The 12,479-nt window shown below is 45.8% G+C and overlaps 1 protein-coding gene across 23 annotated transcripts in view; it reads right to left on the bottom strand.

Annotated features, from left to right (window-relative positions):
* The window catches only part of NR2C2 (nuclear receptor subfamily 2 group C member 2), a 102,561-nt gene that overhangs the window by 7,086 nt on the left and 82,996 nt on the right, over positions 1–12,479 (bottom strand). For 17 of the 23 annotated variants that reach the window (XM_028844489.2, XM_077993639.1, XM_077993638.1 and 14 more), the window contains 5 exons: positions 12,266–12,443; positions 9,978–10,099; positions 7,683–7,822; positions 4,045–4,182; positions 2,959–3,064 (listed from right to left, as the gene is read on the bottom strand). In XM_028844489.2, the coding sequence (XP_028700322.1) occupies positions 2,959–3,064; positions 4,045–4,182; positions 7,683–7,822; positions 9,978–10,099; positions 12,266–12,443 (684 nt within the window). The remainder of the gene's footprint in view (positions 1–2,958; positions 3,065–4,044; positions 4,183–7,682; positions 7,823–9,977; positions 10,100–12,265; positions 12,444–12,479) is intronic. The other 6 variants (XR_013414270.1, XR_013414272.1, XR_003727417.2 and 3 more) reach the window with 1 other exon arrangement.

Here is a 12,479-nt window from a genome sequence, read left to right as displayed (position 1 = left end):
ACTGAACACTGTGTATCTCAAGTGTCCCATGTGACCAGGCCATTTCCCAGCCAGGACTGCATCCCAGGCGAACAAGTGAAGCATGTGCCAGGATGCTACTGCAGAGTCATGTGTGACAGCCCAAACTGGAAACACCCTACCGTTTCATTAGCAGGGAAATAGGAACCACAGAAAATGAAGAAGAGTATGTATTGTTATTGTATATTACATGAAAAAAGGTTACAAAACCTTTGGTATTTTATGATCCCAATTATAATACATAAAAAATTTCTGGAAGTGAATACGCAAAATGTTAATAGTAGGTATCTCTGGATAGTGCTTTTTTTGTTTGTTTTTGTTTTTTATTTTGAGACAGCGTCTTGCTCTGTCATCCAGGCTGCAGTGGAGTGACGTGATCACAGTTCACTGCAACCTCAACCTCCCAGGCTCAAGTCATCCTCCCACCTCAGACTCCTGAGTAGCTGGGACTACAGGTGCACACTACTACATTTGGCTAATTTTTCATTTTTTTCTCGTAGAGATGGGGTCTCACTATGTAGCCCAGGGTGGTTTCAAAGTCCTGGGCTCAAACAATCTTGCTGCCTCAGCCTCCCAAAGTGTGGAAATTATAGGTGTGAGTCACCATGCCCTGCATGCTTTTTTAAAAAAAGTTTTTTAATAGTGCTTTTTAAAAAGTTTTCTTTTCCCTTTCTAGAACATTCTAAGTTTTTCTACAGTGAATACTACTTATTTTTAAAATGGGAAAATGTATTCATACTACGCAGGTAGCATTCCAGCATCAGCATCCATTCACTCAGCCACAATGAGTCACTGTGCTTCAATCTTGCAGGGCACACAAAGGTGTAAGAGACCTGCCATTTCAGCTGGGCCTTAGGGGCTGGCTAAGATTTCTATCAGCAGAGATACAAAGAATGGGGAGGGATGGGAGGTATTTCAGGAGGAATAATCAATATGAGAAAAGGCACAAGGATGGGGAAGAGTCAAACATGGATATTCCAGATAGTAAATACCAAGATAAAGAAAAAAATGAATATGCAAATAGGATGTAAAACACTCTAGGGCCTTTTCTTTCAGAACTCTCTCTGAGTGAATTTCTGAGCCCTATAAGAAAGCCTCCCTTATCATTTTGGGCTCCAAGTAACCTGTCATCACCCTAACCAACCCTGGGTCCCTGACTGGACAGGAGTGACTCATGTTTTCAGACACATTATATCTACTTTCCAAGGCAACAGAATTGCTGATATTAAAGTGATTCTAGAGTGTGCTGTGGCTCTGTCAGCAGCCCCAGAGGGCCATTTCCAGCCATCTTTTGGCCATGGGAACTGTGGGTGAGCAGGCCTGTGGCCTCCTAGGAGGACAACCTGACTGCACACTTGGCTAGATGTATAAATTCTGGGTGTGGGTGCATTCCCTGACAGTCCCATTCTCTATGTATTGAGGCTGAAGTTATTCTAGATTCATGATGAAGTCTTCGATGATTCCAGTAGAAAATGGATCTTGCTTTTGTAAAAGCCACATCTGGGCAATAGAAGTATGCCAAAAGGAGAAGCAGGCTCTTGTCTACCAGCAGGACCAGTCAGCCATAAGATACCCCCAGTCACACCAGAGAAATGGCTGGGACTGTCCTGGTTTTAGCGCTGAAAGACTAAGAGCTGGTTACTCTGCTGGGGGGCAAAATCATTTCTTTTGAGAAGCACTGGGCCAGAAGGGGTAGCCCCCAGGGGCATCTCTGTTCCATGGGGCTCCTGGAGACTGAGGTCTGTGCAGAGGACACACGTCTGGGGAAGGTGGGCCCGTGTGTCTTCCCAGGCTGTCAATTTTGTTCCAGTGTTTATTTTAGGGGGACATGGTGGGGAGGGAAATAGGAAATACTTTACTTGAAAGGGTCTCAGAAATTCATGTAGCTTCTGGTGGGTCAGAAGTTGTCATAGGAAAGCACTCTTCCATCTTTGGCTGGAAAGCCTGCCAATGCATTCTGACCTTTGGCAGATCTGAACAATTTTCCTGCCTAAAACGGCATGAGAAAGGCTTTTTTTTTTTTTTTTGAGACGGAGTCTCACTCTGTCGCTCAGGCTGGAGTGCAGTGGCATGATCTCAGTTCACTGCAACCTCTGCCCACCCCGCCAGGTTCAAGCGATTCTCCTGCCTCAGCCTCCCCAGTAGCTGGGATTACAGGCGCCTGCCACGGTGCCCGGCTAATTTTTTTTTTTTGTATTTTTAGTAGAGATGGGGTTTCACCATCTTGGCCAGGCTGGTCTTGAACTCCTGACCTCGTGATCCACCCGCCTTGGCCTCCCAAAGTGCTGGGATTACAGGCGTGAGCCATCACACCTGGCCCTAATTTTTATACATATATTTTTGCTGCACATTAATTACAAATACTACCACTAATTTTCACCCAAATAAACTTTTTTCCATCAGTTTATCTGAGGGCAAAATGACTTTATGTAACTCATCCACTCCTTTATGGGGTCAGATTTGATTTCTGTCAACAAGAACTTTTCTGTCAAGTACTCTAGCACTGCCTCTTCAATGGATGCTGACCAGAGAAGCAGATCTGTCAAACTATTCTAGACAAGGGAATCTCCATGAGAACTCAAGCCTCATGTACAGTGTTAGCCCTAGAACAGGCCACGTAGCATCTGCTCCAACTCCTCCAATTAAAGAGTAGCAATCTGAGGCCTCACTCACAGTCACACAGCAACACTGGAATCAGCCACAGTCTTGGCCCTCCTGCTGGCACCGTCTACACTCTACACCACCTCTAGCATTCAAGAATTATCTCTAGCTCTTGGGAGCTAGGAAAAAACAAAGAAAACTCAAGAATTAGAGTGTGATCCACTGGAGGCTCTATCAGGCTGCTAAAAATGGAAAGGTTAACATAATTTATATTAGAAACTACAAACCCAGCCACATTCCTTGCGGCCCCAAGCAAGAGTGCATGCCTGAATGCCTCACCGGTAGGTGTCTTCCGAGTAGGTTTTCTGAACATAGTCCTGCAACTCCATCTGTGCCTTTTCTTGGAATTTTTCAATCTGGCTTGTGCTGGTCAAACCTGGATGATCTGAAAACAGAAAAGTTACCCCCCTCCAATTCCCTTTGTATTTGAAAAGTCTCATTTGCAGACTTCTTAGTATTTTTAGTCAAACGTCTGCAAACTTCTTAAGTATAACAAATTGAACTCAAAGACTGATCTAATTTGGGTATTATTAGAACGCTGGCTTTTCCTCTGTTTTCTGCCCAGGCCTAAAGTTCCTGGGAGGGGGTTGGGGACCCTGAGTGGATGCCAGTCTGAGCAGCCCCACATGGATGGTTCTGGACATCTGGCTTCCTACTACCTTAGAAAATACAGTTTTAAAAACTATCGCATAAAATTAGAAATTGTCGTTTACTTTCTAAATATTTAATTATAAAATTTGTCCCAATTTTACTAGCTATTTTGTTATTTGTGAGTGGAGGGCTGGGAAAGAAGAGAAGAAGGTGAAGCTGTGTCCAACCCCTACTGTGAGGTGAACGATGAGCCTAAGTAACTTTTCTAGAGGCCTTGAGAGGAGTGAGGCTGCCTCTTCATCTCCTGTGAACATACCTTTTAGCATGCTCTGCAGCAGCTGCTGCTACTGCTATACACAGTCTGTGGGCAAACAGGTGGAGCTTCAATGTGTACTGGATTATATGTGCTAACAAAGCTTTGAAACTGGCAAAGGGCCAAAATAAATAAATAAATAAAAAGAAAGGACATCGGGTGGTAGCACACTTTTGTTTTATATGGTGTAATCTTGTTTGGCCAATGGTTTCATTAGGACACAGATTAAATCTATTCAGTGTGTGACATCATCAGGCACTGCAGCATATTTCTTTGGGGCTATAAAGGCAAGAATTTAAAAACGTTTATGTATTTATCTAGCAAAACACCTATCGTAAGAACACTAGGTCACATATAATCTGCAGGCCTCTTTCTACACCACTGATGGCAACATGTTCATGTTCAGAAACATCAGTAGATACAGGTGGAAAAGGGTCATGCGTCCCCACCGCATATCTTACCGGGGCTAAAGAGAACTATAGCTTTAAGGTATGCATACTCATAGCCATCTATATCCAGCTTCGCCATGCTGTTACAGAACTCCTGCAGCTTCCAGATGTGCTCCATGACTTGCTTTATCCGGTCACCAGAAAGTTTATCTAGAAACCAATATCACAGATCCTCTGAGAAAGGCTGGTAAGAACAATAAAACCAGCTTATCTGAGGGACCACAGATGGAAAGAAATGGGACCATTTCACTTTTTAATGAAAAAGCAGTAATCTCAAGATGAACAAGAGCTTCATTTTCCAGCTGCAGGTGAAGTGACAAGACGTACCCAAATTCTGCTCCAATATGGGTTCTGCCTCAATAACGAACTCCTAGACCAGTGATTCTCCCTAGCCCTGCTGCCAGGCAGCTGGCCTGTAGGTGTACATTGTGAATTCCTTTTATTCTGTACCTGAATAATAATTTCTTTATTCTGAAGACTCACAGCTTACATACTTGGTTAGGTTTTTTAAGTCTCTGCAGGCACCTGAACATTAAATGCTGGTAATTTTTAGTTATCAAAACAATTTTTTTTTTGAGTTGGGTGTCTTACTATGTTGCCCAGGCTGAACTTGAACTCATGAGCTCAAGTGATCCTCCCACCTCAGCATCCTGAGTAGCTGGGACTACAGGTGTGCATCACCATGCCTGGCTTCAGAACAATTTTATATATTTCATTTAATCCTCATGACAATACTGGCAGTATTAGTATTATTATTCTCAGTTAAAAAATAAAACTGGCTAGTTGTGGTGGCTCATGCCTCTAGTCCCAATGTTTCAGGAGGCCAAGGCAGGAGGACTGCTTGAGGCCAGGAGTTTGAGACCAGGTTAGGCAACATCATGAGAGTCTGTCTCTACAAAACAACAACAACAACAAAACACCAACACCAAAAAACAAAGAAAACTAAAGCTCATTTGTGAACAAATCTTACTTCAATAAAATGTTGTAAGGGTTTTTTGTTTTAAGTCTCACTCTGTCCCAGGCTAGAGTGCAGTGGCACAATCTTGGCTCACTGCAGCCTCCGCCTCCCAGGTTCAAGCGATTTTCCTACCTCAGCCTCCCAAGTAGCTGGGATTACAGGCACTCACCACCACATGTCCGGCTGATATTTGTATTTTTAGTAGAGACAGGGTTTCACCATGTTGGCTAGGCTGGTCTTGAACTCCTGACCTCAAGTGATCCACCTGCCTCAGCCTCCCAAAGTTCTTGGATTACAGGTGTAAGCCACCACACCCAGCCTGTTATAGGGTTTTTAAAACTTCACCCTTACGTAAGTATTCCAAGGAAATAACTAGAAAAACAAATGTATGACTAGGTCACTCACATTCCTAGATATCAGATACCCGGAATGCCCAATTAAAAGTGAAGTTCCAAGCCTAGGCAGCATGGCGAAACCTCATCTCTATAAACAAAATATAAAAATTAGCTGAGTGTGATGGCACATGCCTGTAGTCCCAGCTACTTGGGAGGCTGAGGCAGGAGGATCACTTGAGCCCAGGGGTTCAAGGCTGTAGTGAGCTATGATTGCCACTGCATTCCAGCCTGGCAACACAGAGACTCTATATCAAAAAACGAACAAACAAAAAACAACAATACTTTCCACTTCAGCTACAAGTGTAGATTTTCAGTGTTACTTTGAATTCTGGGCATGACAGCGGTCTTCAGAGTGTCGCAGACATGCTACACATGGAGAGACTACAACGGCTACCTCCTATTCCTGACACTGCTGGTGTTTTGAACACCAAATACTAGATAGTTGCCGCAGATCTCACTAGAAAAGTCATTTGTTCATTCTTAAGGAGCAGCCTGGGTGAGGTACATATGTTCTGTACTAGGGGGGCAGCATGATGCAGGTCTGTGCCCTAGTTTTTTGTTTTTTTTTTGTTTTTTGAAACAGTCTCGCTCTGTCACCCAGGCTGGAGTGCAGTGGCGTTATCTCAGCTCACTGCAACCTCTGCCTCCTGGGTTCAAGCGATTCTCATACCTCAGCCTCCTGAGTAGCTGGAATTACAGGCATGCGCCACCATGCCTGGCTCATTTTTTTTTTTTTTTAGAGACAGAGTTTCACTCTGTTGCCCAGGCTGCAGTGCAGTGGCACGATCTTGGCTCACTGTAACCTCCGCCTCCCAGGTTCAAACAGTTCTCCTGCCTCAGCCTCCCGAGTAGCTGGGATTACAGATGCCCACCATCACGCCTGGCTAATTTTTTGTATTTTTAGTAGAGACAGGGTTTTGCCATGTTGCCCAGGCTGGTTTCAAACTCCCGAGCTCAGGCAATCTACCTGCCTCAGCCTCCCAAAGTGCTGGGATTACAGGCATCAGCCACCGCACCCGGCCTTTTTTATTTTGTATTTTTAGTAGACAAGGGGTTTCACCATGTTGGCCAAGGCCAAGCTGGACTGTCCTGACCTCCGGCGATCCCGTCTTGGCCTCCCAAAGTGCTGGGATTACAGGTGTGAGCCACTGCACCTAGCCTGTGCCCTAGTTTTTGTATTTACTGTTTCATTTGGGGCAAGCCAGGGACCTTATCAGGGCCTCAGTTCCTCCATATGAAAAAATGAGGTATGAGGCCGGGCGCGGTGGCTCAAACCTGTAATCCCAGCACTTTGGGAGGCCGAGACGGGCGGATCACGAGGTCAGGAGATCGAGACCATCCTGGCTAACACGGTGAAACCCCGTCTCTACTAAAAAAATACAAAAAAACTAGCCGGGCAAGGTGGCGGGTGCCTGTAGTCCCAGCTACTCCGGAGGCTGAGGCAGGAGAATGGCGTGAACCCGGGAGGCGGAGCTTGCAGTGAGCTGAGATCCGGCCACTGCACTCCAGCTTGGGCGACAGAGCGAGACTCCGTCTCAAAAAAAAAAAAAAAAAAAAAAAAAAAGAAAAAATGAGGTAATAGTCCCTACTTTATAGGGTTGTGAGGATCTGTGAACTATTAGACATGAGAAAAGTAACTTGTGAATGTCAATGAAGATGAAAATATCAGCTGTGATTATTCTGCAAACATTACTAAATGCCTAGCAAGAAGCTGACCTTTTCCATTTTTTTCTTCGTATTAATCGTATGAAGAGGACAGTTGGGCAGAAATTTACATATTCTAACTGATAAGCGTCCTGTAACATTCATTCATTCATTAAGATGAGATCTTGCTCTATTACCCAGGCTGGAGTACATGGAATGATCACAGCTCACTGCAGCCTCAAACTCTGGGCTCAAGCAATCCTCCTGCCTCAGCCTCCTGAGTATCTGGGACTATAGGCAGATGCCACCAGGCCTGGCTAATTTTTTGTACTTTTTGTAAAGACAAGGTCTCGTTATGTTGCCCAGACTGGTCTCAAACTCCTGGGCTCAAGTGATCCTCCTGCCTGGCCTAACAGTGTTAGGATTACAGGCGTGAGCCACCATGCCCAGCCCAAAGGTTCTATAACTTAACAGCCAAACTTCTCTCAGCCTATGGATGTTGTGGGACACTTAGGCTATCCAATTTGCTATGTTGCCAGCCTGGGTCGACAAAGGTGTCTCTGACATGGGCCTTCAACCAGGGGGCTAGGCTCTGCTCCACAGCCACAAGACTAGGCCAAGACACACCCCAGCCCCAAGTCCCTGTGCCCTACCTTCCTGGATGCTGTTCTGCAGGTGGTTGACGATGGCAGCCAGGATGGTGGAGAGACTCATGACCTGGGCACACTGGGCCAGGCCGAGGGTGAAGAGCTCATTCCAGCAGGCCCGCACCAGGCTGGTGTTGCAGTCCTGCCTAGGAACATAGAGAGGGGCCTGAGTGTGGTGTGTGCTGGCATTTCTCCAAGGTTGTGGGGCATCCAGGCACTAAGTCACAGCATTTCCCGAACAGGTGAACTCAGTGTTTGTTGAAGTGCTATCCAGGATCATTCTTCAAGAAAAAGATGAAGTCTATGAATAAGTCTATGAATGTTTTAACTAAAGTCCTTCTAATGATCAACTATTCTCTTAAAAAACATCCTTTAAATAAAAAGTTTTAATAGGTATGGCCAAATCATCATTTCCTACAGTATTCTAAAGCCTCAGCATCCTGGATTGGCTCTGTCCCAGGAGATGGTATCAGTTACTTTGGTCCTGCAGCCAAGGTCACGAGAGGCTGCGGGGACCAAAAGACTAAGAGCTGAGTACAGATTCTGAAGGGCAGAAACATGCCCTCCAAACCTTGCAGGGAAGGAGGCAGGCTTTGTGCTGGATCCGAGACAGAAGCAGGGAGGATGAGGGTTCAGCTAAGGCTGCTTCCAGCCCTGCCCTGGCTAATTTCTACTCAGGTTAGTCAGTAAAGTTGGCACATCACAAAACAATACATCCTTATTCTCAGAAACTCCTAAATTGCATTCCCTCACCTGTCTCAAGATTTCAGGAGGCTGGAGAAACTGGGCTGTTTTGACAAAGCTGTTTCCTCCAGTTGCCTTAAGTGTGGCCCAGCCAGAGGAAGGCAGTGAGAACCAAGACTACTGCACTGTGTCATTCCCAAATGCCCCAGATGCACGTCTAGTATTTTACTATGATCACTGCCCTGAACAGTAACTTATGAAAAACAGTACATGAAATGTAACTGAAACCACTTTAAATGTGGTAGCTCATTTTATCTAGCCCGGACTGAGAAACTCTGTGGAGGAGGTTCCAAATTATCCAACTAGAAAAAGTACACTCAGGGCAGTGGGTGGATCATGTTTCAACCTCATTTAAAAAAATCTCAGGTACCTATCAGTACTATTAACTGTGGACTGTGGTGTTACTAAAAAAAAAAAAAAAAAATGCCTGAGGTTACACCACGTACCAGATACCAGCAAGGGGTAGGCAATTCTCCCAAAGAGCTAACAATGAAACTCCTAATACTTGTTTAGCAGTCACTACCTGTCTTGTTCTCCCTGGAGAATGAGACAATTCTGTCTGCCTTTCCTTTAATCATGGAGGGAGGTGACCATTCTAACTACTCAGGACACATCCCACACCACCTGACCCACAGAACCATACTGCCTTCTGCTGAGTCCCTTGCATGCCAGGCACTGGGTTAAAAGGTTTATAGATCTTAACTCCACGCAAGGATTCTACAATGAGAAACTGGAGGCTCAGAGAGGTAAAGTGACTTGCACAAGGCCACACAGCTGACAAGCGCTATTCTTATGCCTGACAACCAGGTCTGTTTGCCCCAAAGACAACAGTGTAAACTACTAGACAACGCTGTCCTCCATTCTAGTGTTTTCCACATATTACCTAAGGATGGTTACTCTGCAATATGCAGTAACTCTCATTGCATTTCCATTTTATATGGTTACTTATCTTTCAACCAGACTGCCAGTCACCTGATGGCACGATGGCAGCCGCACCAGCTGCACAGCACTTGGCACACTGGCAGAGCCGATGATGGGATTTAGAGGAGAAACATACACAAGTGGTACTCCAGAAAGCAAGAAAAGGAGGGGGTTTCCTGTAGAGATGACACCAGAGTCTGTACTACTCAATGTGCCAGTTGGCACTGTGGCTTGTGTGAGATTGTAAATCCATGTTTGAGGAAACAGCTGATTCACATTCACCTTATTAAGGCCTAGACACAGTTCCCGGCCTGGCTTCAGTTTATGAGTCACACTGTGCATAGCACAGTGCTGGGGACTACCCCTTGCCTTCTACATTCTTCTCCATCCCCAGCTCCCAGCAGCAAATCCTTGGTATATCTAGGAGGCTCCATAAAGGTTAGAGGAATACTGCAGAACTGGCAACTGGTAATCCTGCTACCAGTCCACTAACTATATTTAATAAGAAATTCAGGGTCCTTTGAATGAGGTCATCGGAACAGTCAAACTAGATGGGCCCTCAGAGTTCTTCCAGGTCATTCCTAGGGAGAGGAAGGCCCCTGCCCAAGGATACATGCACAGAAAGTGGCGACTTACCCAAGTGCCTGAAAGGCTGGGATTGACCGAGCCCAGTGCATTGAGAGGAAAAGCAGACGGGATGCAGACTCACAGATGTAGTGCACGTTGAGGTACTCTGGCATTGGGCTGGGCATTGTTAGCTGGAAAAGAGGAGGCACATGGCACAGAGGTGAAGGAAGGACAGGGGATGGCTTTGTCTATCAACATGTATCCCTGTCGTGCTTCAACAGCAGTGGCATCTAGAGTCACTGTCTCTGATTCTGAAGTCCCATGCAGTCGGGGAGCTTGCACAGACTCCCCAGTGAACTAGGGTCGAAAGGGCCTTGGAATGTGGTCCATAAGCCTAAGGGGATCTTCCTAGCCCACCCCCATAAAAACATACTCCTCAAGTCTTGCCTCAGCTAAACTGTTATTTGTTCTATGGCAATTCCATTTTGAGCCATAAGTTAAGGTCTAAATTAAATCTGGGGAACAGGGGCCAGGTGCAGTGGCTCATCCCTATAATCCCAGCACTTTTGAGAGGCTGAGGCAGGCTGATCACCTGATGTCAGGAGTTCAAGACCAGCCTGGGCAACACAGTGAAACCCTGTCTCTATTAAAAATACAAAAATTACCCAGGTGTAGTGGCGTGCACCTGTAGTTCCAGCTACTTGGGAGGCTGAGGCAGGAGAATCGCTTGAACCCAGGAGGTGGACGTTATGGTGAACCAAGATTGTACCACTGCATTCCAGTATGGGTGACAGTGAGACAGTCTCAAAAAAACAACAAAAAAAATCTGGGTAACCGGGGCCAACTTCATGGACTAGCAGGCATTTTGGGAGATGGTCTTAAGGTAGCAGTAACCAAGAGCCAAGCAGCTCACGTGATAGGAGGATGATATCCCATGACTAGAATGTTGTGCGAGGCTCCAGGAATTCCATTGTCTAGAAGGGGCTCCAATGCTTTTGAAGCTGGAATCACACTGGTGACCTGTCTCTTAGGCACCTTTGGGAAACTATGAGCAGGGATCTAGCTTCCTAAGTGACTGGCCATATCTCTCTAGTAAAAATACTGGGTCAGGCACAGTGGTTCTAATCCCAGCACTTTGGGAGGCTAAGGTGGGAGGACTGCTTGAGGCCAAGTGTTTGAGATCACCTTGGGCAACTTATCAAGGACCCCATCTCTACAAAAAATAAAAATAAAAATTAGCTGGGCATGGTGGTACATGCCTGTAGTCCTAGGTACTTGGGAGGCTGAGGCAGGAGGATCACCTGAGCCCAGAAGTTTAATCCCAGGAGTTTGAGGTTACAGTGAGCCACAATCACATCACAACACTTCAGCCTAGGTGAGTATCCATAAAAAAAAAAAATAAATAAAAAGAAGAAGGAAAAAAAAAAAAGAAAAAATACTGAGGGAACAGGAAGACTCAGCAGTCTGGAGACCTAGAGACTGAGAGAGCTTTGGGTGCCCTCTGAGTGTCCTGTAGAAAAAGCAAGACCAGTGAATGACAGCACGGGGAAGACCCGTGAGTTCTTAACAGCGCTCTTCAAGGGATCTACTTTCTGTGGCTCTAGAGGGCAGAGTAGCCAGGATCAACAGCTGGCTGCCTGCTTGTTGCAGACTTTATATGAGGGTTTCTATGACACAGAGAAGAGACAAAAGTGCCTGCCTGAGTCCATGGGGCAGCCAGGCTGTCACAGAATGGCAGAGGCAGAGCATTCAGCCCTCAGCAGTTACCACTATGTCAGCCTGTCTTAGTAATGATGGGCCACGCCTGCTTCAGGGTTACCTTCAGAACCAAATGGCACTGTGAGCAAAAGACAAGTGAAGATGCTTTGTAATGGGAATATCATTCTGGAATACAAGATCTAGTTTGAAGTCATAATGTCCAATACCACAGTTTGAAGATGAGCTCACTCCAAAGTTTAATTTTTATTTATTTATTATTTTTTGAGGCGGAGTTTTACTGTTGTCGCTCAGGCTGGAGTGAGTGCAGTGGTATCGGCTCACAGAAACCTCTGCCTCCCAGGTTCAAGCAATTCTCATGCCTCAGCCTCCAGAGTAGATGAGACTACAGGCATGTGCCTCCATGCCTGGCTACTTTTTGTATTTTCAGTAGAGATAGGATTTCACCATGTTGGCCAGGCTAGTCTTGAACTCCTGACCTGAAGTGATCCACATGCCTTGGCCTCCCAAAGTGCTGAGATTACAGGCATGAGCCACCCTGCCTCGCCCCAAGGTTTGATTTTTAAAACTGCAGACCAGCTTTGGTACAGAACCTCTCCCCCAGCAGGTTGGGGGCACATGGTTAGGCTGAATCCACTCACCTTAAATGTGACGTGTGTGTCTGAAAGGAGGGGGCCTTCAACCTCAATGATGGGTGTCGACTGGTCTCGGCTGATGACGTGGATGCTTCCTCCTCCACTGGTGTCTATTCCATCTGCCAGGCTTGGAGAGGAGGAGCTGTCTGTGGTATTAAGTGCTTTAGCTAAGGTATCAAATGCCCTGTGAGCAAAAATGAAGCATGTAATTGTTGTAAAT

The sequence above is a fragment of the Macaca mulatta genome, chromosome 2 (genome assembly GCF_049350105.2).
Source record: "Macaca mulatta isolate MMU2019108-1 chromosome 2, T2T-MMU8v2.0, whole genome shotgun sequence".
Taxonomy (NCBI): domain Eukaryota; kingdom Metazoa; phylum Chordata; class Mammalia; order Primates; family Cercopithecidae; genus Macaca; species Macaca mulatta.
This window is presented reverse-complemented; position numbering and strand designations above follow the sequence as displayed.